Here is a 24,787-nt window from a genome sequence, read left to right as displayed (position 1 = left end):
TCCCTTCCGCCGCGGGCCGCGCTCCGCCTGCCGGCGGCCCCTCAGGTGTGCGCGGCGCGGCGCGGGGCAGAGCGGAGCGGAGCGGGGCGGTGCAGCTCAGCGCGGCGCTCCCCGAGCCCTCCGGCCCGGCCGCCGTTACCGCCGCCGCCTCCCGGCGGGCCCGTCACGTGGGGCGGCGGCGCTGCCGCTGCGGTCCGTCCTCCTCCACCTGCCCCGCAGCGCCGGCCGCGGCCATGGGGCTGCGGCGGGAGGCGCCCGCCCCACTGCCGGCTCCCCGGGCGGCGCGGCGGGCCGGCCCCGCCGGCGGCTCGGCGTAGAGGAGAGGAGAGGAGGGAGCGGAGCTGCCGCGGTTCCCCCCCCCCTCCCTCTCCCCGCTCCCCGCCGCGCTGAAGGGCAGGCAGGCAGGCGGCGACCCGCCATGGAGAAGGCAGCGGCCGCGGAGCTCCGGCAGGGCGCGCTGGTGCCGCTCACCGCCATCTGCCTGGGTGAGTGAGGGAGGGAGGGAGCGAGTCAGCGGCGGGGCAGGGCCGGCAGCGGGGCGCTGGGGGCAGGCGGCACCTGCGGGGTGCGGGGAGCACAGGGGGTCGCGTCAGCGTGTGTCCCCCTCCCCGTGTCCCCGTCCCCGCTCCCCGCAGGGACTCGGGTCCCTCCCGCCGTGCCCTCGGCCGCGGAGCCCCGCGCGGCGCTTCAGAAAAAAATACCCAAAAAGTTTAGGCTGCGCCGGTGCCTCCCGCAGGCTGGAACCGCAGCAAGGCGGTGTTGCCCTCGCCCCCTGCCGCGCTCCGCTCCCCTCCTGCCCTCCCGGCCGCTCGCAGCGCTCCCCGCCGAGCAGGTGGCGAGCGGCGGCGCGGGCAGACGGCTCCCGGGCTGGCAGCCCCTGCCGGCACCCGGGGGGGTCGGTCCTAGGCTGGAAGCGTTGAAGCCTGCGGCTGGAAGCAGCCGAGAGGCCGCCCGGAGGCACCAGGGCCGGGCACGAAGCGGGAGCTGCTGGAGCGCTCCGCTCCTGCCCCAGGTTCTGCTGAAGCGCAGCGGGGCCGGGGCTGCCCGCGGCTCTGCCGGCTGCTGGCTCCGACAAACTGCCACGGCTCGTGGAGAAAGATGTGAGAAACCCGCTGCTGTTTGCTAAGAAAGCGGATAAAGTTCCTTTGTGATAATCCCCAGGATAGGTGGTGGTGTCCCTTATGTAAACTATCAGAAATGGGTGTCCGTGGCTGGGCTGCTCACTCTGGTCTTGTACAAGTTCTCTTTGACATCAGTGCTTGCCTCGGAAAAAGCAGAAAGTTAAAAGCTGCTCTGGTTACTTCAAATATGTCTATTTTGACTAACGGAAGTACAACCTAAAAAGCTATCTGAACTACTAAGTTTGAACAGGGGCTGTAGCTGCTGTTACTTTTCTGCAGAGGCTTAAAGGGATGTCAGAAATGTGTGCAGCATGAGGGTAACGCCTGCTGTACTGTTTATGCAAAGTTAAAGGAAAGATAAAAGTTTCAGCCAGTTCTCTGAATGTCTTGGGTGGCTTTTCTTTCTTGTGGCTCGGTCAGACCTTTGTTAAAGCTTTTGTTATTTAACAGGAATAGCACAATTGTTCTAAAAATGAGTAAGATATGATTATTGAAGATCATGTGAATTCTAGAGTTCGAGTGAGAGAGCGCTTCTTGTACTTAGCAGTGGGTAATGTGCAGTTGAAAGTTTGCTAGATTTCTGCTTTCTATGACTTCTAGAATTTCACTGTCTGGCTCTTCTTTTCAGCTGGAATGCTTTATTCCTATTCCTTGCACAACTGACAGTAGTGGAAGTTGAGAAACATGAGAGGTGGGAAGCTTGTCAGGTATTCTTCAGCCAAACCTTAGAATATAATGCTGCCGCTTTAACTATGTTGTGTTTTACTTCCTGCTTGTCTGTCCCTTCCAGTCATCTTTACTTTTTTATTTTTTTTTTTTTTTTTTTTTTACTTTACTTTCAGTTCCTGCCTTCTTGCTTCTTCAGCCCCACTTTACTTTTACTTTTTGTTCTCCCGGAGGCTTTATGTGCTGTTTGGTGTCTGCATAAATGCGCTGCCACTGACCATTGCTATGTGTGACCTCAGCTGTTCACCGCTGCTCCAGACAGGGGAACTGGGTTTGTTGCAACTGTTCTTCCGTAAGGCCATTTCATTTCTCATTCTTGAGAAATTCTGGAGGGCATAGAAAGTTACCTAACAGGGAAATGATCAAAACACCAATGTCAATGTCTCTCCTTCTGCTTGTGGGAAAAGACAGGTAGCTGACATTTTGTTCAGAGGCGCCAAGATGCAAATTTCTCTTCTGGTACAAATTAACTGCTTTCCCAGCTGAAAACTTCGCCCTGACAATTACTTAGCAATCCAAATGAACAGCACAGTTAGTTTCCTATGTGGAGCTCAAGCCAGCTGAAGTGCTTTTGTTCTTTTCTGGCTTTCCCGTAATTCTACTAAACTGTTATGAAAAAGAGCACCTAGAAAACTTTCTGGCATTCCCCTGGTCTCTCACTGGCTTTGTATTGATGGGATTTTGATTTGACAAGAGGTGAGAAAACCAGCAGGGAATGGCTGTTCTTTCTTTTGGGCCTCTGAGAGCTTCAGAAGATGCTGGTTACAGTGCTTGTGCAATTTGCATAGATGGTCTTGAGTGAGACCGAGAGCGAGGAAAGCAGATGTTGGGGAAAGTGCCTGATGTGAAAGACCTTTATTCTGAAGAACTGTTCTTGACTGCTGGCTCCTTAGTGTAAAGGAACTTGAAAATGGAAGGAAACTTGCAGTGACAGCCAGTAGATGTTTTGTATTTGCATAGGTGAAAGAGCGTTTCTGGGGGGTGTCTTTTTTTAGTTGTGTGCTGGGCCTGGTGTGCAGTGCTGTCTGTAACTCTGTCTTGCTGGTGGTAAACCAGAGCTGCTTGTTTAACGGTGCTCAGAAGAAAGTACCATGGCTCTGAGTCATCTGGTTCCGCTCTGTCAGGCCCTTGTCTTCATGCTGCTTATTTCCATTTAAAGGGCAGTGGCAGCCTTGGTCAGGCTTGTGAGGGAGTCTCTGCTTGGGAGCTCGTGTTCTGTTACCTTGGGGAGGTTCGGGTAGGAAACGTGGAAAGGCTGCAGAGTGCCACTAACAGCCCCTGGCATTCCCATGCCTCTCACACAGTCCCTTCAGTCCTGGCTGTTAACAGTTCTGCCGAGTGTATTCCTTTACCTTCTTTGGAGCAAAATATTTTAATTTTCATAAAATCAAATTAGCGACTTAACCACTGGTTAATTTATTCTCAGCCTTTATGACTAAATTACTATGGTTACAGGAGTAGCGGCGCTTTAATACCGCGTGAGGAAGCCGTGTGTTGCTGTTACTGCTGCGATCCCAGGTCTGTCACGTGCGGACTTGCAGCTTTGTCACGGAGCAGGAACCCGGGACAGGGCTGGGGATCGCTCCTGGGTGCGCTCGCTGACCTGCCGGAGCGAGCTGGCGCTGCGAAACAAAGGAAATAATTACATAGCACATTGTCATGATCGTGTAACAAATGTTGCTGTGCATTAATTATGCAATAAAATCAGTGCTATTAAGGTCCTTTGAACATAGTGTTAATGCTTATTAGCACAAATCTGCAGCTTGAGCCTGGTTCTTCTCAAGCCACAGCATACACATGCTGTTGTTCAGCTGCTGTCCTTCCCTTGTGTGCTGCTAAAAAGCTCCTCCATCCTGCAGCTGTTTAGAAGGAGCTTCCCTTGCATATGTGGTGATGCCCCCTTGTCAGTAACATTGTTCCTGTGTGAAGGGCGGTGCTGGGAGCAGTTGTTCTCTGCTCTGTAGGGCCTGGCCTCGGCTGAGGTGTGCAGCAGTCTGCATGCCTGGGAAGTCCCTACCTGCATGGGGCTCTTGGAGCTCTGGCTTTGGAAAGGAAAAATTGTGGACATCCAGGTGTAAGGCATGGCACAAGTGCTGTAGGCATCTCAGCTGCTGGAATTTGCTAACAGATCAAGTCCACAAGTGAGTGAAAGCTGCGTCAGGACAACTCGCAGTGGCAAGCTGAGGGTTGGTTTTAGCTTTTCCACTTCCAGCCCTTGAGCGCTAGGTACTGCCTTTCTCCCGTGCTGGTTTAAGTCCTACCAGAAGGTGGTCGGAGCAAGGCTCATTGTCTTGTGATGTTTGGGCAGTGTCTAAGACAATGGGGCCTGTATTCAGGCATGCTGCTCTGGTACATAAATAGTATTAATTGCCAGTAGCTTCCCATTGACTGTTGGAAACAGGGCCAGTTTCTGTTCCTAGTTTCTCCTATTGTTCATTTTTTAATGATTTTTTTTTTCCTAAATGCTTGCTGACAGATCAGCTACAGAAGGATTTAGGACTTAACACATGCAAAATAAAGCCAAAGGGTGTGCCTGGCTGAGATGTTGTGAATTAAGTTTTGGTAACCTTTTAAACCTTTCTAATTTGCTTTAACGTTTGTCGTGTTATTAATAAGCTGTCTGTGTAGATTACGGAACGCTGCTGCGATGAGAGCAGTTAGTGAAGTGCACTGTAATCATTAGAGAAGTGCCTTGAAGAATATATGGGGAAACTCTATGGAAGTACATCTTAATATTGAAAAAAAAAATTTGGCAATAGCCCCTCTTATCAGATCACTCTGATGATATATATATATTGTGAGAGGAGACATCAGAGGAAAGAGTATTTAGAGACTAATTTGTAAGTCAGATGTGCACTGTAAGCACCACCTTATCCTATTTTGATTTTGCCAGTGGACCTTTTGGAAAACTTCATTGCTGTTGATTAGACAAGTTAATCATATTAGCTTTTTCAGCTTATTTTCAAGGTGACATTTACCTAAGAGGAACAAACTTTGCTTTATTCAGAGGGGATGTATTTAAAAGTAACAAGCTCGTTAATTATTTTCCAGCATTTAAGCAGGTAAAGCAACTAGCTGTGATTATGAATGTTTTAGTGTAATTGTTCTTCTGTCTTCCCCAATTCATAAAAAACAAAACAATTCCACAGAAGACAAGAGAGAAGATTGGCAGTTGTTTCTGTTGGTAACATATTTGACGGGTACTAAACTAACATTGTGTGTTGCCTTTTTATAGCCACAGTGAAGGATAGGAGTTGATTTATGTGAATTCTCCGTGTAGATAAGCTACGTTCTTTTTGGAAGACTGCAATATATTTGTATTAGCGCTGCAGCAAACACTTAGAAATGGTTGACTACTAACTGCCACCCTGTGCCACTGGAACCTGTATAAACATTATTTTTCTGTCTTTACACAGTGAATCTCTTCTTGACTGGGAAAATAGAGAGTGCTGTTACCTCATTAGGTAAGACATACTTTTCTTATTTGTGTTTATTGTTCTTTTGAAGTTGTAACTGTTTCTTTGCCATGTTAAGAGGCCTTTAAACAAAACAGTATGACCTTTGTTTGAGAGAGAGTAACAGTGACATTTTAGGAAGCTCAGAACTTTGAAGTCTTGCTGGACTGGTTATTGGACTCCATCGGTGTCACCATGCTAGAAAAAACTCTTAAGCTTGAGGCTAAGGTCACAGTACGTGCTGATTTGTTTAGGGAAAAATCTGTGTTTAGGAAACATGCCTGGGAATATCAAGCTGGGGACAGTGGCCCATTCCCTGAGGAGCTAAAACCAGAATGTTAAAAATGTCTCATCTCAGAGTGGAAATTCAGCCAGAATCATGGCACTGAGTGTAATTTTCTTCTCCATAGCAGTACTGGGGCTTGCTGACATAACTGCTGCATTACAGTCAGGGTCCTCTTAGTGGTAAGGGCCCTCTTGTGCCTGTCAATCCACAGTCACGTTGTTAGATGTACTTTATACCCAAAGAGGTTGTGACTTAAATTAAAACAGAATAACCAAATATGGGAAATAGGAGGAAAGGAAATGGGAAAACAAAAATAATTGTAAGGCAGTGGTTTGATTGATGTGGGAATTGGAGCATGCCAGTCAACGTGGGGGTTTGAGAGAAGATTTAAATTGGGAAAGGGTAGTAATTTTGTGAGTAGGTGACTTCCTTTGGCTTAGCTTGGGGGGACCTTGATGCACCACATAGGACATTTATTGTTTACAACACTGTATTTCCATTCCTTCATTGGAAGGAGTCCAGAATGTGACCTGTGTCCCAGTCCATTCTGCCTGAATTGTTCTTTGCTTTGCATGGAGTTTGGCATCCCTTGGCTGCATGGTATATGGGTTTATGAAGTGTAACTTGAGTAATTACACAGTGTCTGACCTAGGCTGGTGATCCTACCTCAACCTGAAATCTGTAACACTTCACTCAGTGGGCACTAATGCTTTCTAATGCTGTTCTTTTGCTAGAAACAGAGTTGTAACGTTTCCCTTTTATTCTTTTAAGTATAGGAAAACCTTAGAGTACTGTAGCCTTCATGTTTTCTTGTCCTGATACAGCTTTGAGTTACTCTGTCTCTTGGCAGTGTAACTGGAGCAGGGTGAAAAATGATCATAAAAGGTCATTGCAACAGTGTGATGTGATGATTCATGTCCAGCTTCTCTTACCTGTGCAGTGGAGGATAACGGGTTAGGATGGTACAGCTGTAAGGCAGATAACCCTGTTGGGAATCCTCTTGCAGGGGGTGTTCCTCAGGAGCCCTGATAAAAGTGGGGAGGGATATTTGCTGTCCTAAACGTGCCCTGACGAAGCAGCTATTACAGATTTGATCTCTAGAGTAAGGCATAGCAACGTTTCTCTTCAGAAAGCTAGTAATAGCAGCAGTAATGAGTTCTGCAGAGCACGGGCCGAGCCACCATCTCAGCTGCATTGTACAATGACTTCAAGCCATTAAAGCCGCTGCTGCTGCTGGAAGGGAGCAGCCCTCCCACTGCGTCCCCCTCCCCGAGCTCAAGGTGAGCCAGCTGAGCCTGTAGGACCAGCGGAGCACCTGCTCGGGTTTTGTCAGACCAGCGAGTTGAACCCTCGGGCTTTGCCTTCGCTGGTTCTGGGCCTGGGGCCAGCAGCAGCCGGCTGTGAGACTGGATGAACGAAGGGGAGTCTTCCTTCAGGCCTTTCTGTCCACAGGTGAAAGGGGGCTGTGTTAAGCATCATGTGCAAACACTCCTTGAGGGAGGACTCAGAGAACTTGGGGAGTGTTTTCTGCCAGCCTTGAGGCAGCTACCAAGGAGGCGTTTGTTGCCAAATGTTAATTTTCCAGAGAAGGTTCCTTGTGGCAGGTGCAAACCATCCCTTATCCTGGAGCAGATGGTTGGGCTGTGTCATCTGTGACTGGGGCAGACCCTGGGCCATCACAGAAGGGTGCAAAACGGCAGGATTTATTTTCTGCTGGGGTCATCTGAAAATTTATTCCTGCTCAGCTTAGTAACCCCAGCACAAACTGTGCTGTCCTCTGGTGCAGTTCAACGTCTGTTCTGTTATAGTTGCTTTTGCAAAAAATAAGAGCGATGTTATTCATGTAATGTTATGGAAACTTTCTTGGAAGTTTTTAGTAGCAAGAATTAGTGGCATATTTAACTAGCAGGGGGAATTTACTGCTGTTTACAGTATAAGAAATCCATTTAATCATTACAGAAAGAGCCTCATTAAGATTTATGTCTGCCTGACGGAAACTCTGAACTCAAACCTCTTCTGGCATTGAAAGGTTGTGTTTGTTTGTTTGTTTTTTTTTTATTTTTTTTAAATCTATAAAAGATTCATTATTGTTTGTCTTCAGAATACATATATTTTTAAAAACCACCTCAGTAGGATTTTGGTGAGTTGGTTTGTGTGTCCAGGGATTGGTATTTTCTTGCATTACGCTTTTTCAATACTCCAGAACGTGGAAAACATGAGCTGTTTTGGGCTTTCTGTAATCTGGGTTTTCAGTTTGTTTCTAGGTTTGTGCATAAAGACACAAACATTTGTTGCAAAAAAGTTGTCACTGTTCTTGTTGTGCATTGCCACTGATAAGACCTTCCGAATCCAGGAGAGTGCCTTTCTATTTAGAGACTTCCCTTTTCCTTTAGATGTTTTGGCAGTTTGAAAAGACTTTTGTTCAGTTCCCTTAAGGTATCCCACTGTCATGCTGAAGCCCAGCGTACTAACACAATAGTTCACGCAGGTATGTGGTTCTCTGTGCTTCGTGGCCAGGAACTGAGAAGGGAATTGAGGCTCCTGCATTGACACTGAAACCCCAACAGTATGAAAACGTGCCCTTGTGGTTTTTCTGTTTTCGTGCCGGCACTGAAGGCTTTGTTTAGTGCAGGTTTTTCTTTCAAAATAAACTTGTCACTTACGTAGGTGAAAGAACAGCTGCTCTAAAGCAGCGTGCGAATGCTTCACCTTGTCTACCACACAGCAGTCTGCACACAAGGAGGAAAGAGGCAGAGACAACTCGTTAGGAAGGAGATCTATTGATCTGTTGCAAATGCCGTAGTGATGAGCATTGATGGGAAATGAGAGGCATCAAAGGCATATGGCAAATGAAGTGAGGTTTGCGTAGACAGAATAGAAGTTCTCTGTGTGTTTCCCCTCCCCGGTTTGTCCCAGTAGGTTCAGGGGACTATGCACACATCCTTAAAGTAGTGTGAGTATGCTTTGGCAGTGTGAATTAAGGTTAGTGGTCCATTCAAATGAGGAGTCTTCGTGGGAGCAAAACAGTTGTCCTTTTAATTTTGTGCAGGGTGAGTCTGAAATGCTTGTGTGTCGGAAGGGTAAAACCATGAGAAGATATTGAGCAACAACAACCACTGCCGGATGAACCGCCCAAAGTGGTGTGAGTGCAGCCCTCACCATGCTCATGGCTGTAGATTTTCACAGCTACAACGCTGCTGTTAAAATGGAAAATCTTTTTGCTTTATCTGTTCTTCTTTTCATGTCCCATGTTTGTAGCAGATGTGCAGAGTTAGTAAGAAAAAGTGTTTCTCACTGAGAAACTGTCATGTTGCATCAGATCCACCGCTTAGGAATTAGGGAACTGTACATTGCTGCAAAAGAAAAAGCTGCTCATGACATTCCTTAAGAAAATCTGAGATGTGTCAAATAACTGTTGGTCTTTGTAAATGCCTTCTAGAGCCGAGGAGCAAGTATTTAGGACATAAAGGCTCTGCTAAACTGCAGTGATGAATGTGAGTGAAGGTGCTTGTGTGGAGTCACCAGTGTGTTGATGGCACCTCCTCAGATAGAAGCTAAAATGAGCTTTGTGTAGCTCTTGGTTTTTGTTCTCTGCTCTGATGCATACACTGTCAGCACAGGCTATTAATCCAGAGCAGTGGTTGGTACAAGGGGAACAGAAATATTTGCAAAGCTGTGCTGGAAGCCTTTGGATATAGTGCTGCGTGGTGTGTTTGTTCTCTTGGCTTTGTGCATACCGTCTCCTTCCCATTGAGAAGTTCTGGTAAGCTGGCAGTTATGAAATGCAGTCTTCCAGCTCCTTTATGTGGTTGCTAGCTCTAGGTCCTCGCATGCTGCTACGATATGTTTATGCAGTGACAAGTGTGTGGAGGAGCACATTTAAAGGCCTGAGTAGGCTGATGTGGTGTGTGTAATGAAACAGATCAAGAATGGTAGTTGAAAAATCCCGTGGATCTTAGATTTGCTTTTATAATTCTGGAATTGCATCTTGGTATTTTGTCAGTGTCTAGTGTGGAGCCTCTCTGGTTTTAGAAATGTGCTAACAAAGATTTTCTTGTATTTTTTGTAAGTGTTTTACTGCAAAATATTTGTTTGGAAAATAGCTGTTTACTTGTGTCTATGTATTCTGTAAGTTTCTGTGGTCTTTGAAACTAGGAGGAATTATGTACATACGTTTCAGTGGAATGCCCTGCTTGGAGGGTGAAAATAATGGCTTTTCATATCTTTTGCCTCAGGTAGATTACTCACCTCATGCTTTTTATATTCCTGTGGCTCTCACTTCAAAAGTGCTTACTGTGAACAAACAGAATAGTGCCAAGCACGGCTTTACCAGGGGGGATGCTGCAGCCGGGCCCTGGCCCCATCCCCAGCTGGGCGCTCTGCAGGCAGCCCTGCACCTGCCTCCACTGCAGCCGAGCGGCTCTGCCAGCACAGCTTCACCCCATCCCTTCAGGGCAGCTGATCCTGGTCCTGGCTGTGGATCAAAAATGATGTGTTTGTGGCTGAATTTTTAGCAATGCTGTGAGTCTCTGATTTGTGGCGTGGTGTGTTCTCTGTGTTGTGTGTCCTCAAACACGATGTGTGTGTGCCTGAGGGAACTTCAGGTGTAGGCATCCTTTTCTTTGTTGGCACCTTTTACATCTGTGAGAAATGGAACTTGTCAAAAATTGGAATATTATGCTGCAATCCACAAGTCATGCTCTAGATAGTCATTTGATTTAAAAATAGTTTTAAAAATATATTTGGAGAAGGTTCAGAATAGCTATTGCATTACACAGAATTTCCCCGCTTGTAGTCTACTGAGAGTACATCTTCCCAGCAGAAGAGCTTTCCCTCTTGTCCTTGGAACATTTCACTTTCATTTTTGAATTGCTTAATTACAAATTATTAGTATTTGATGTAGCTTTAATTGGTCTTCTCTTTTCCATAGGAGGATCTGAAAGGACTTTGAAAATATAGAGCTTTATTTAGCCCTTTTTGCTACTTTCCCTGTCTGGAAAACTGCTATCTGTGGGAGTTCAGAAAGAATTTAGAGTACTGAGGAATTCTCAATGAAAACATTTGACGTCAGAGTCGAGTTTACACTTTTTCTTCTTTTGCTGGGGATTTTTTTAACCATTACAAAGTCTTTGGGTCTGTCTGCTAGGAGAATGAATGATGCTGCCAGAAACAGGGTATAGGAAAAGGAGCTTCTAGGTATTTACACCGACTGTGGATCTTCTCCAGTCGGTGAGTGTCATACCCAGGCTTTTGGGAGCTGGTTAGAAGGATTTCTGTGTTACATCCTCTTGGCAGATCCATGCAGTAATATTGATTTTAGCCTTTGGTAGATTCACACAAGGTTATTGATTGATCTTGCATTGAAATACAGGTTATGCTTACCTGTGCTTCAAGTGGGTGTCTTAATTAAAAATTGGGGCAGGGAAGAAAGTAGTAAAAGGATGAAACTATTGACTCTCATTTGTCTGCAATCCCCAGAAATTGATGAAAGCTCTTGTAGTAATGGGAGTTGTTGATTAGGTGAAGCATTAATAATATTTTTTCCTCCTTATTAACAGCTGCTTGCAGTGGAGAACTTGAACAGCACACAGAGAGACGGGGAGTCATTTATAGTCCTTCCTGGCCACTAAACTATCCTCCAGGTGTAAACTGCAGCTGGTACATTCAAGGAGATCGAGGAGACATGATAACAATCAGGTATGTTTTGTGATATTCTGTATGGATAACAGATTGCTTTGCTGAAATGAAAGAGCGTGAGTTCTTATCTGATACACCAATATCAGAGTGTTTGTCAGAGCTACTGAATGCTTGAAGGATGGAATCTGTACTTGATCACACTGGAGCATGGTTGCACATTGAGCACCTCCATTTCAGAAATGCTCCACTATCTTGTTTCTGTAGGTTACTCCTGACATCCATTATTATATATGCAAATCATTCGTAGTCTTCTAATTTATTTATCTGCACAATACCTGTGCGAGATTTCATCCACCTCTGATAGATGAGGAGATGGGAAACGTGATATATTTACTCACATTAAGTAGTCACCTTTCTCTTCATTGCCTATAAATAGGAATAGGTGAAGGATATGAAATCTGGAGCAGCCTCAGCGGGGTGTGGTATTAAGAATCTTAGTTCAGTGGGTTATTTAAGATTCTTAGAGCAAAAAATGGCCTTTTCTGTAATGTCTTGAAATGCCACTGTATTTAATTGTCAGATGAAGATGATCATTACGTATTGTTACTTGTTAACCAGAAGACACATGCTTTTTTGCTTAATATTTATTTCCAACAGAATTAACTAATAGTTAACATTGGTGGCACAATTTTAGCCCTTTCTATAAAAATGCTGTTCAGAAAAGATTAGAATGTATTACAAATGGTTTGTTAAGAATTTTTAGGCTATAATATAAGCATAGTGTGAATTTGTTTAGTTTCATTGGGCTAATTGTAGTATCCTTCTCAAACCAAGAATGGCTTATTAAAAAAAAAAAAAAACTAGGAAAGGTTTTTTGTTTGATTTTTTTTAGTACTGTTGTATTTGACACCATCTGCTCATTCTTTGCTCAGCTGCTTAAAAGGACTGCAAACCTCTTCAACTGCAGATGCTCAGCAATTAAAAACAAATCTGCCACAGATGGAATAATAGGAGGGCTCCACCATCCGTAGTTCAAAATAGGAACTACTCATCAAAAGTAAGGAAGTAGATACCTGCCAGCATTTGAGATCCATAAATAGAAACACGCTTTTAAACCCCATTAAATTGTATTGGACTTGGGGAATTTGTTTCAAAGCAGAGATTGTTGGAAGCTCTGAGGAAGCATACAAATGAGACACAGGACTTGGCTCTGGAGAATAGTACTGCATTTTATGCTATGAAAACATCTCATAGCTCCCAGTTAGAATTAGGATTCTCTTCTGCAAGTGTGGATGTGGTAGAAGCTAAAAAGTTGAAGGAAAGCAAGATGAGGAAACTGGTAATAAAGCATACACAGTTTCAATGTGTGCAGCAGCAATAAGGTTTTGAAAGATTTCTTTTTAATGGGTTTGTTTTCTGTCAGTGGATACACAGCCATATCCTGCCCTCATATGCACACGCAAACAATGGGAGCTATGTGTTTACATCCTAGGGAGTAGTTTGCCTTGTGGGTAGCAGACGTGTTGTAGTGCTACGTTTCTGACTATAAATGTACTTGGAATGACTCACTCCAGTATATGAAATGCAAAACGTTAGAGCATCTGAGGATTTCTTTAGAAGGATATAGCCCTCATAACGCCAAGGACGTAAAAGCAGGAGCTGACTTCCCTAAGCTAGCATGATACAGGCAAACTGGGAAGCAGGGTTCAAATGCAAACATTTTTTTCCTCTTGGGGAATGCTATGCTTCTTGTCACAGCAGTGTGCTGATAGGAGCATAAAAGAGTAGCTTTTCTAATTTTCCTAGGAAAATCAAACACATTTTATGTGATAAGATCTGCATTTTGACAGGTTGTTTAAAAATAATAAAAAAGCAAAAAAAGCAAGCTACCGCCTTTTGTGTTGTGTTATACTGAATGCATTTCCCTTGATCTTGAATTCTCATTGACGGTAAGACAGCAATGTTATATAAGCAGCATATTTGGGATACAGCAGGAGTCACTAAGAGATAAAATTGCAGCTGAAAGTAGTTGTGATTTCTAAAACATTTGCAGTCAGTGGTCATTTTTTATAAACCTGTTATTCAGCAGCTTTTAATAGAACAGTACCCAGATCTAGATGTGGATGTAAGATGCTGTCATCTGCAGACATGTGTCCTTTACAAGCTTAGTTAATATCTGCCTTTCATGTTTGTATTGATTTTCTTCATATCCTCACATTTCCATGCTTACTGTTTTGCTTTATAGTTTACTTTTTTTGAATCCTTGTGAGAGTCTTCACAGGAACAGGAAATATGTTTTCTCTTGTTTTTATCTCTGTTAATTCTGCACATTTCCCTACTTTCTTCCAAGTGTGTGTGTTTGATGGAATCATGCTGTAGAGATCAGAGAATTAGCGTGTAGCTACTATTTTTAGCATTATATTGTGTCACTTTATATTCAGGTAAACAGTCTACTAGTTACTGTTTTGGAAACTACTCAATTTTTATCTAATTTTCTCTAGTTTTAGGTCTTATTTTCACAGGGGACTACATAAAATCATGTAAGATGAGACAAAGATACCATATGCAGTAACTACCTTTTCGGACCGTCCTTTACAGGCTTTATATGTATACGTTTCCTCACATCTGAGAAAAGGATTGTTTTTGTTTAGCATTTGATTCTTGCAATTAGCACAGATGTGGGCACAGTATAAGTGAATTGCTTTTTATTATAGAAATTTATGGGACTGAGAGTAAAATGTGCTCCGTGTTCAGAATTCAGGGTAAGAGTAATGAGAAGTGATCTACTTAGTGACCCACTCAAGCTGTTTCTTAGTAATTGAGGGGGGATATCACCTTTGCTGCTTTCAATTCAGTGATTTGCATCATTGGCTTTGGAAAAAATACCATCTGAGCTTCAGATTCTGAGTAAAACCAGGGCCTGTACTTGTAAAGGCTTGATGGTCTGTATTTATGCGATGAATTCAAGGGACTGCTTTGTGTTTTACTTACTGAACCCACAGTGTTTCAGAGTTTGACATTAGTGGGAAAAACTCATGACAGCCATGTATTTAATTAAGTTGCATGGGCTCAGCTTTTTGAAGAAAAACAGCCTGTGTCTCCTGCCCGAGGTTACACGATTGGTGCTTGGGAGTGGGGAACAGAATAGAGCTTTCCTGACTTCCAGGGCCTTGTGCTTCAGTGGTTAAGCAGAAGTTTTTAATGAGCCAATTAAGTCATCAGTTGTTCACAGTCTGCACTTGCTGTGAGAGGTTGGCAAATAGAAGTAACTTTTCTTGCTTAATTGGCCAGTCTGTTTTATTTTGGGACTGTGCTCTACTGATCTACCCATAATATTTATTCTCCAATTTTTTAATGAGTTCAGAGGGCCAAATCGGACTTCTTTCTTGTTTCTACTTTCATTCAGATTTTACAGCTGCTGAGCCTTCAGCAGTTTACAGTTTTTTGTTCATATTTATGGTCATCCCATGCGTGTCTTTTTACAGTTAAGAGTACTTTTTTTCCCAGCTTTAATCTGTAGTTGCTCATGCTTAAATTACTAAGAGTTGTAGGAAATTCCTTGCATTATTTATAGAAGTACTTTCCTTTTTCTAGCTGCTATTGCTCCTTTTAGTGTAGATGGCAAAAAAAGCTTAGCTTTGTTTAGCATTAGTTTTGCAGGTGACGTGTTTTTTTTCTTTCTTACACAGCATAAATGACTATTTATGATAAGTTGGTTTAGTGAAATTCTTTTCAGAAATGTACAAATACTTGACAGTTAATAGGAAAATATAATTGTAGGCTACTGTTGCTGCATTTGAGTATATTTGTAGGCTGGATCTGATAAGCAACCAGTCCTGTAATTCACTGTAAGTTCCTGAGTCCTGCTCAGTGTGGGAGGTAACCTTTTTTCAGTAACATACTACTGAAAGAGAAATGAGGTGATTTTACCTATTTCTGCCACTCTGTAAAAGCAGATTGTGCTATTTGTCAGTTCACATTGAGTTGTTCTGATACTCAGGGTTTGAATAATCCCAATGTTTAATGGACTATTCTTGTACTTCTGTATACAATTTTTTTTTTTTTTAAAGGAATTAGGTACAGAAGAGATTTTCTCCCTTACTTCTACTCTACACCATCAATCATTCAACTGCTGGGCTGATCCTTTTGGCAGAAAAATTTGCATTACAGTTTGAGAGAGTTCAACTGAATAAGTAAATGTTCCCGTGCTCTATTTTGTGGGTAGCAGGATTAAATTATTCTTCAGGAGACTGTAACAGCAGCACTAGATCTAATTACAGATGATGAAAGAAGTGGAGTAGCAGAGGTTGAATGCATGATTCAGAACTCTTAGGTAAAATAAATCAGTGAGCTATTTAATGTCAGATTAATATGGGAGAAACTTCTGACACAAAACCTTGTTGCAAATGGGTTATAAAGTGAAAACCAATTTGCTATATTTCTACATGCACTCATTTGTATACATGTTGTTTCATATTTTGTCATAAAGGAGTGTTTTTTCTTGGGAGGTTGGTTGATGGCTCATTCAAATATATTATGTTTTTAGACTTGCATGAAATCACCGTCAATTTAGACGGGGCAAAATTGGCTTCCATTGACAACAATATAACTTAAAAGGATGCTGGTGCAAAATTGTTATAGAGTCACAATGCCTTAATCAAAGAACAAGTTGTTAAAATAAGTCTCTTGATTATAGTCTGTGTGAAGTAGAACAATTGTTTTGACTTTGCTTTTGCCCTCAGAAATTTTGTAACTGCTATGGCATCTATTATATATAAAACTTTACATCGAAACTAGAACATATTTCAGAGAAATTGCATTTATTCAATGGTGTTTCTAACTTCTAGGCACCGTTGTGTTTAAGGTAAGCACCTTAGAAAAGTGCTTTTAGAAACTTTTAGGAAAAGGTCATTCTTGTGAATAATTTGTATCACCGTTTTTTTGAATACCAAGACATTTGTTTCAGTAACTCATGCATTGCTCTGTGTTGGTGTTTTCAGAGAGGCTGTTAAAGGTGTTACCTTCTTGCATGTATATTCTGCCTCATCACCCATGTACTCAGGTGGTTTTGTGGCTAAAGCTTGGATTTCTGAGTGGAGAAGTTTGGGATTCTGTTCTGAATCTCAGATCCACAGCTGATGCTCAGGAAAATCAGTTATCCTCTATATGCTTGTGCTTTTACTTTAGAAAGTTTATTCTTCGTCCTCACCTCTTCCTTACCCTTCGTAATAAACTGTCCTTCTCCTTTATTAGCAGTGTACAATACGATGTTCTCAAGGTGCAAACAGATGTATTGTTAATTATTTACAAATACAAGCTCTTCAGATATATTGCTCATTTGCAAAAGAGATTGTGAACAAGGCATGCCAGTGTAGCTGACTTTTTTTTCTTCCTTATCGTGAATCTTAGAAGTGCTAATCCTTTTCTTTTTGTTCTAGGAAAAAGGCCCACATTTTAAGATGCAAACAACTTCTTATAATGGCAAATTCTCCTCTGGGTTTGATGGATACTTAACTGCAAAAAGTAAAAGTAGCTCTTTTCAGCAGAGTGGTGAAAATGAGTGAGCTGTGAGACCTGGCAGGAGTGCTGGGAGCTGGGCAGGGTAGGAGAACAAATTGTTTAGCTCTGTAAGGTTGTTCCTGGTACATTTGAAATCTCTATAGAAGATCAAAAGATGTAGTAAATGATCTTATTTGTCTTGCACAAGCATGAGTTTTTCTGGTTATTCCCCCACCCACCCAGTTGTGAGTTTCCATTACTTGATTTGGTGAGTGACTGACTGTTCCCTTTACTTACAAATTTTGTTGGGAAGATAGATATTTCTAATACTCGCCAAAGAAGTCTTTATGAGAAGAAAACCCTACAAATAATTCTCCAAGTGAATGATAGAAACCCTTCTTGATAACGAAATAAGTTAAAGAAAGTGAAACCAGTGTGGTAGCTCATTAATACTGTCTCAAATCTCTTGCAAAAGACTTGAAGTGCAAAGCAGTAGTTTCACAGCTGCTTTGTGTAACTCCTTTTCATGCTATGGTGCCAGTTTGTACATTTGATCATTAAGAAGCTTTTGCAGAACGCCTGGGACAGAGGTGTTCTTTAGTTTACCTTTACGTGGTTGAATAATTCAATCTTTTTATTCTGACTGTTGTCATCTAAAACTTCCTTGCAAAATCTGCTGATTTCAAAAGCTTGATGAGATTCCCACAGTACTTAATACTTTGCTATAAGCAATATTTCTTCCAAGTTGGGAATGTACATAGAGCACGATGGAAGAAAAAGAGTTAGCAAAGAGGAAGGACAGATCTGTGTCTGACAAGCTGTTGGGACATCTTTTAATTTAACACTTTCAGGGCTCTCTTACTTGGCATTCTAATCCTGATAACTTTTCTTTGTGCAGTTTTCAAGTTGGTATGTTTTGGCAGAACCTTCAGGTGTGTGTAGGCTGGAACTCCTGCTTAAATGAATTAATGAACTGCCTAGATCACACAGTTGCTGTTCGTTCCCTTTCACCATCAAAGAGCAAGATCTGGGAGGCATATACAGCCTTTTGTACATACCCCGTGATAACAGAAAATTATCATCTGTTTATCTTTTTCAAATAATTCCTCTTCTATGTTTGTGAGAAATCCTTTGTGGAAGAAGATCCCTATTTCATAGTAGCTTTTCAGTTTTTCTGATTTTCTGTCCAGGTGTTTGTACCAAGTATGCACAGGCTTCTACTAAGTTAATTGTGTGTAGCTGAGTTTGGTGAAAGGAACAAAATACATTTCTAAGTGTCCTGAACAGTGTGCCCTTTCATAATGAGCTGTGCTTCTCTGTGCAAAGCTATTGCCACTGCAGATTACTGAATGCAAATGTAATCTGTTCCGTCAGACTGAACAAATACCCCGTGTGGTTCCTGAGCTACAGGTTAGGGAGCATTATTTGTTTGTGTTCGGTGTTCTGCAAACAGTTGGGCACCTCGTTGCCCTAGGTAAGCTGCTATTGATTAGCCATTGGGCTTGGGTCAGCAGAAGAGGTGGATGCTTGACTCTGAGAGGTTATAGGCTCAATCCCTCTGCGTTTGCATTCCCAGAAAGGGAATATTTTTGTCTGAAATAATTGTAAATAATGGTAGTGTTAGAGAGACTTTGTTCCATCTGTGCTGCTTGCTGTCCTCATCTCTTCTTGTCTTCTCCCTGCTTAACCGCAGCTTGGAAAATTGATTTTTGACTCACTTCTTTGTCCCTTTAGGGTTTTTTGTACTGCTCCCTATTGCTCTTTTTCCAAGACAGTAGTTTCCCATTTCATTCCATTGTTTAATAGATTTTAAGGTCAGAAAAAAACTGAAATGATTTAGTCTGCCTTCCATACAATGTATTTTGGACTTCTGCTTTTACTTGGATTGGTGTTTTAGGAAGCAGTTTTGTTTAAGGGCTCTGAGTGGAAGAGGATTAATCCTTTCAGCTTTTGGAGCCACGTGGCATGCAGTTTATGCCATTGAGATGTGTGCTTTTCCAAACTGGGGGAATTTGAGTGCTATGTTTATATGTACTCAAGATGTTGTAGGTGTTTCATTATGTTTGAATGTGATTTCTTTATGTCAGCTTGGTGCAGAAACTCAATTGGTACTGTCTGTTTTTTTTTCCTCTGTTTAGGTTGTTCCAAATTTTGTTACTTGTTTTCTTTTGTTCCCAACAGTTTTAAGAATTTTGATTTGGAAGACTCTCAGAAATGTGCAGTAGACTGGCTGATGATTGGCCCATCTTCCAAGAGAGAGGAGTACAAAGTGTGTGGATCTTCCATCCCTCCATCTTTCATCTCTGCAAGGGATCATGTTTGGATATTTTTTCACTCAGATGCATCAAGCTCAGGACAGGCTCAGGGATTTCGCCTTTCTTATATTAGAGGTAAAACCTTACAGTTTTGTTGGCTTCACTTACGCTCCCTCTGGTAAAATTTGAAGACAGTAGTGTTTTTTGTTAACAAGATTTGCGTGCCAATCTTGATGACTGTTAGCAAGGAAACATTAATTTTTCCACTTAGACTTCAGGAACGCTGTTAAAAGCTGCTGGCCTGACCGACTGATTTGTGACACATGGGTGTAGATTTTAAAAAGTGACATCAGATGGTACCAAAAGTTTCGATACTGACTTTTTTTTTCCTTGTCTTCTTTCACAGGAAAGATCGGTCAGGCTGTGTGCCAGTCAGATGAATTCCACTGCACAAACGGAAAGTGTATTCCCAGTACTTGGAAGTGTAATTCCATGGATGAGTGCGGGGATAACTCAGATGAGAGGAACTGCACTGTCCCTCCGACAGAGCCTCCATCCAGCATCTGTCCCTCAGGAACATTCCAGTGCAGCGTAGCCCACTCCACCAAGTGCTTGATGAATGAGCTGAGGTGTAATTCCGTTAAGGACTGCAGTGACGGTTCAGATGAAGACAATTGTCCTGATCTTTCCTGTGGCAAAAGGCTGGGTAATTTTTATGGATCTTTTGCTTCCCCAGACTTATTCCGTGCTGATCACAGCAGGTCAGACCTTCGTTGCACATGGTACGTGGACACACAAGATAATCGGCATGTTTTGTTGCAGTTTGACTTACAGTTAGGCTACAATGACTACGTAAAGGTGTATGATGGCATTGGAGAGAGAGGTGATAAATTATTGCAAACATTTTCGTATCACAACAACAGGCATTCGGTGAGCGTGGAGTCATCAAAGGGCCAGCTCACTGTCTCGTATCATGCCCGCTCCAAGAGCACTGGTCACGGGTTCAATGCAACCTATCAGGTGAAAGGCTATTGCCTCCCTTGGGAACACCCCTGTGGAAGTGATGAGGAGTGTTTCACGGACAAGCAGCATTGTGATGGCTGGTGGCACTGTCCAAATGGCAAAGATGAGGAGAACTGTCCAGCTTGCCAGAAGAATGAGTACCCATGTGAAGGAAACAGTGGGCTTTGCTACTCAATACTTGACCGCTGTAATAACCAAAAGAACTGCCCAGATGGCTCAGATGAAAAAAACTGCTTTTCTTGCCAGCCAGGAAACTTCCATTGTGGTACAAATCTGTGCATCTTTGAGACTTGGCGCTGTGATGGCCAAGAAGACTGCCAGGATGGAAGTGATGAACATAACTGCCTGGTGATCGTTCCCAGGAAGGTCATCACAGCTGCTCTGATTGGGAGTCTGGTTTGTGGCCTGCTGCTGGTGATAGCACTGGGTTGTGCATTTAAATTGTACTCTCTGAGGACCAGGGAATACAGGTAAGCATCTTGTTTTTATGATGCTTTAGTAGCTGAGTTTGTTTTTTTTTTTTTTTTTTACTTTCAAAGAAAAGAAAGTCAATTGTTAACCAGGAAAATTCTGTGAAATCAATCTGAGAAACTGATGACAATTAAGTAGTAGTCACCACATTAGGCTTAGGGAAGAGTAGTCAAGATTTTCAGAAGTAGGGGAATATCAGCTCTTTTGTCATCTATGGGAAATATGTGTTCATAGTGCAGCCTGGCAGAACCTGAATCTAAAACAAATCAAAACTGTTCTGAGAAATTTCCTTCCCCTGCCTGTGCCCGTGTTTTGTATGTTTGTGCAACAGTGGTTTTGCCCTTTGGGAGAAAGTCGTAAGGGGCTTTCTGATGCCTGTCTCTCATCACATGCACCAGCTTTGTGCCATGCTGCTGACAACATCAGTGTTTTCAGCACAGTGTGCTTTTTGTTCTTTCCTGATCAAATGTGCCTGATGAAGGAGCTGGAAAAAGCCACCATGCTATGTTGGGAACCTCTGGACCTCAGTTCTGGCATGACAGCCACAGGTCTGCAGCTGCAGGCCTGCCCATTCTGTGTGCTTGTTCCAGTGCTAAATGTTGTATTTTCCAAAAATAACCTTTGGGTCCTAGCTGAACAAGTTAACTCTTTTACTGGTGTATGTTTTCCTATATGGAAAACCTACAGTTACCACAGACTTCAAACCGGGACTGTACTGAAGTGTTAACACTATTTCTTTTGTTTATTTTATCATCCTGATAAGATTGTCACAGAACCCAGATAAAGGTTTGCCTTTTAGCTGCTATTTTGAAGCATTCTGCGCTGTTTCTGTGCATTAACGTGAGGGGAGGCAGGACAAACTGACTGCTCTTCTTTCTTTTTCCCCATTGTGTTTTCATTTCCAGAGCATTTGAGACACAGATGACACGACTCGAAGCAGAGTTTGTGCGGCGAGAAGCTCCACCTTCCTATGGGCAGTTGATTGCACAAGGGCTCATCCCCCCAGTTGAAGACTTCCCCGTGTACAATGCATCACAAGTACGGAGACATGAGTACCAAAGAATTTAGCAGTAGCCAAACTACTATAAATTAGACAGAATTGACCTGCAAGTGTTTTCTTTGAATAGGAATGAAGCTATGCTCATTATATGGAAGTGCTCTTACAAAAATGCATGTTTTACTTTGAGGTGAAGAATCACGGTTGCATATCTTGGTGCTGTGGGTAGTTTTGAACACATTAAATGTGTTTGCTAGGGAACAGCAGTGAGATAAGGACATGATGTTTTGCTGTATATCGAGAATGAACCAGAGACGGAGGTCAGAAAGTCAACAGAAGAAAAGGCTTTCCATGCTGAAAATGTAAAACTGTCTGAAGTGTTAAGAAAGTAGGTCTCTAGCAGTATTTTGGGGAAATTCTGCACTTATTTTTCACTTAGAAATACATTAAACTGGGAAACCATTACATTATATTTCACTGCTGATTTCTCAAGAATCTTCTTTGCCTTGTCAAAAGTAACCCACTGTGATTCAGTTCCTAGATAGTACAGTTCCTAGTGCACCTGTAGTTTGTTACTAAGTTGTAGAAGTATTTGAGTTAGTCTGTCTTCTCTGTTGTTGTCATCAGGTTTTGAGAATCCTCTGCTTATTGCTGATGACAGAGGACTTGGTGGCTGTAGTCTGGTTCTTTGGTGGTGATCTGATAGCAGGTGTGGAGCATTTTGCTGAGGCAAACAAGTAAAGATTAAACTCATTATGGACACTCTTTAAGGAAGAGTGTTTTGGTAGAGGCAGAGCACTGTTAATGGTTCATTTAAAATATAAATTTAACCAGGATGCATGTGGATCAAGCCTGAGAATTCTGGTAAGATATTAGTGAACAAGCTTTAGGAGAAGTCTTCTGAGTGTGTGTGAAATCAGTTTCTGTTTGTTACAGGCCTCTGTGCTGCAGAACATCCGAACAGCCATGAGGAGACAGATGAGACGTCACTCATCAAGACGAAGCTCATCTCGGCGGCGCCTTGGCCGACTCTGGAACAGACTCTTCCACAGACCTCGGGTGAGAGGACAGATCCCACTCCTGACACCTGCCCGCACTTCACAGACTACACTGGGTGATGGAATCATTAACCATGCTGAAGGGACTACCAGGAGTCCTCCACCTTCACCCGAGGGACCTAATTTACAGGCAGATGCCCATGGCCATGCCAGGGGCCTACAAGAAGCTGGATGTAGCAGCTTGCAGCCAGAGACTGAAATCACAGAGCCATCACCTTCAAATGTCTTACCTAATACTTGCACAGCTGTACACACAGAGCCTGAGACTGGACACGCTGATAAATCTTTAGGTGCTGAGACCTCTGGCAGTGAGCTTAAGCAGCCCAGTAAAGTGGATTCAGGAAAGGCTTTCAGAGATCCTTTGTCTGAAAGTGTTACAGAAACGATCCATGGCGGGTCAGCATCCAGGAGGACTGTCCCTGAGGGCAGTAATTTAAGTAGAAGTCAACCATTGAGTGAAGAGCCATGTAGGTTACCCTTAAAAAAGTGGGAGTCTGCTTATTCAGACAGCCCTGTGAATGTTCATATCCAAGTGGAAGGACAAAACCGGTGTTGCCCTAATTCTCATCGGGAGGAGCCTTTGGGTATTCATGCGGCTTGTTGCCATTCTGTGGAAGTGCCAATGTTAGAGTCCTCTACCCCCCTCTCTGAAGTCAATACAAGTGATGATGAATCTTTACTTGTTTGCTAATAAAGTCTTTTGTTTTGGCCCTGTAAACTTTGTAACTTCATTGTTTATATGACAGTGCACTTTGATTTTAGGTGGTCAGTGCTCTCAACTTTGCCTGTCAAAACCAGTGTGCTTTAATCCCCAGGGAGTACAATGCAGGACTAAATGGGACAGGTTTCTGTCTTTGTTGCTATTCCTGAAACTCCAGTGGGGCAGAAGTAGGCCAGTATGTGATGTCAGGGGCTAGGAGAGCTAGAATGTGCCATTGCAGGTTGGAGGCATCTCCATCCTCTTATTTCTTCTGTGTTTTTATTCACTTTGCATTCAGGGAATTTGTGTTTCTTTGCTTTTCAAGTGGTCTTACTGAAATCAGCGCTCTGTTGGAACCTGGGGCAGGCACCAGATGTGACCGAGTACTATACAAGAAATAACGTCGTCTTTTTAGACATCATAATTTAACTAAAGTTTAATAGTTTTAATTAAAAATATTTAGAAGGTAATAAAATGCTTTGTAACTCCCTCTTCATAGAAGTTTGTTTCCTTTGCCCCCTTCCAAAATGTTTTTTGATGGCCATATGTACCTTAAAGTATCCACTAAAACCAAAGTTTCTATATAGAGTATGCAGAATATCAGGTTTCCTATCTGCTATGACTGTAGTAAGAAATCAGCAGTGTTCAGTACAAGTGGAGTTCTTTGAACCCCATTTGCAGCAATATTTATTTATGTAGTCATACATTCATAGCAATGTTGTGAAGGTTGAAGAATTGTTTGCTTTCTCCTTGCCCTCTTTTTCCCCTCCTCTCTTCTGTCCTGTTTTCAGGGACTTTTATGATTTATATCACTTTGGTTATACCCTGAAGGTTACTGAGGCTTCACAGCTCCTGTTGGCCACAATAGGAAGCACTGAACACTTGGTAACTGTCAACATCAGACTCTTTATTTTGTGATAAATTCTGCTTCACAAGTTTGCTTATAAATCTGTTACCTAGGTGCAACTGTATATTTTTAAGAGGATTTTAGAAGTTTGCTTTTTTTTTTTCTTTTAAGAACTGAAATAGGTCAGTGCCAGTTTCAAAGCTGACACTGTGTGGATTGTATGCTTCTTTAAACTGGTGCCTTTTTCTTTTTTAGAGTGCAATTAGGAGCAAACAAATTATTTACTTGGAAGAAGGGTGACATTGATTAATCAGGAGTGACCTGGTACAGGATGACAGCTGGTTATGGTGTGATAGTTTGGCCTCTCTGCGATGGATAGGATGCAGCCATGAATTGGTGTTGGCCACGCTTCCCCATACCCTTACAGGAGCTCTGCTTCAATCCCTGGTGAGGTAGTGACAAACTAAAATGCTATATATAGCAATTAACAAGCAAGTTATTGCTGCTGCTCCCCTGTAAATATGAGTGCTCTGATGCCTGTTTATTGCTGTAGGAATTCAAGTTGCCCAAAATTAATAACTGAACTTGTAAAGCTGAGGTAGACTTTGGCATCTGAATAAGTGGGCTCTGCTGTCCACAGATCCTCCTGGCTGCAGCAACACACAGTCTTTTGCTGTGAACAGTTCAGTTTACATTGAAATGTCAAAGATGT

General features: G+C 42.7%; 1 protein-coding gene across 3 annotated transcripts; it reads left to right on the top strand.

The window, feature by feature from the left end:
• The first annotated feature begins 21 nt into the window (after nt 1-21).
• LRP3 (LDL receptor related protein 3) lies at nt 22-23,246 on the top strand. 3 transcript variants are annotated; one of them, XM_084533109.1, is made up of 7 exons: nt 22-485; nt 5,264-5,311; nt 11,147-11,285; nt 18,906-19,114; nt 19,386-20,472; nt 21,379-21,511; nt 22,407-23,246. In XM_084533109.1, exons 1-7 carry the CDS (start codon nt 419-421, stop codon nt 23,217-23,219), a joined length of 2,496 nt encoding a protein of 831 aa, XP_084389235.1. In that variant the 5' UTR covers nt 22-418; the 3' UTR covers nt 23,220-23,246. The 3 variants fall into 3 exon arrangements, with proteins under 3 accessions (XP_084389235.1, XP_084389234.1, XP_084389236.1); XM_084533108.1 differs by lacking the exon at nt 22-485 and adding an exon at nt 1,791-1,812; XM_084533110.1 differs by lacking the exons at nt 22-485; nt 5,264-5,311 and adding an exon at nt 10,711-10,817.
• The last annotated feature ends 1,541 nt before the right edge of the window (nt 23,247-24,787 follow it).

The sequence above is a fragment of the Aythya ferina genome (assembly GCF_964211825.1).
Source record: "Aythya ferina genome assembly, chromosome: 12".
NCBI lineage: Eukaryota > Metazoa > Chordata > Aves > Anseriformes > Anatidae > Aythya > Aythya ferina.
The sequence above is the reverse complement of the archived record's forward strand: the minus strand, read 5'-3'. Positions and strand labels throughout refer to the sequence as shown.

Bases quoted from the DNA above. Each gene is read 5' to 3' on its own strand.
- LRP3 (XM_084533109.1), top strand. From the start codon at position 419: ATGGAGAAGGCAGCGGCCGCGGAGCTCCGGCAGGGCGCGCTGGTGCCG. The intron at 20,473-21,378 runs GTAAGCATCTTG...TTTCATTTCCAG, and splicing joins CTGAGGACCAGGGAATACAG to AGCATTTGAGACACAGATGA. The intron at 21,512-22,406 runs GTACGGAGACAT...TGTTTGTTACAG, and splicing joins CCGTGTACAATGCATCACAA to GCCTCTGTGCTGCAGAACAT.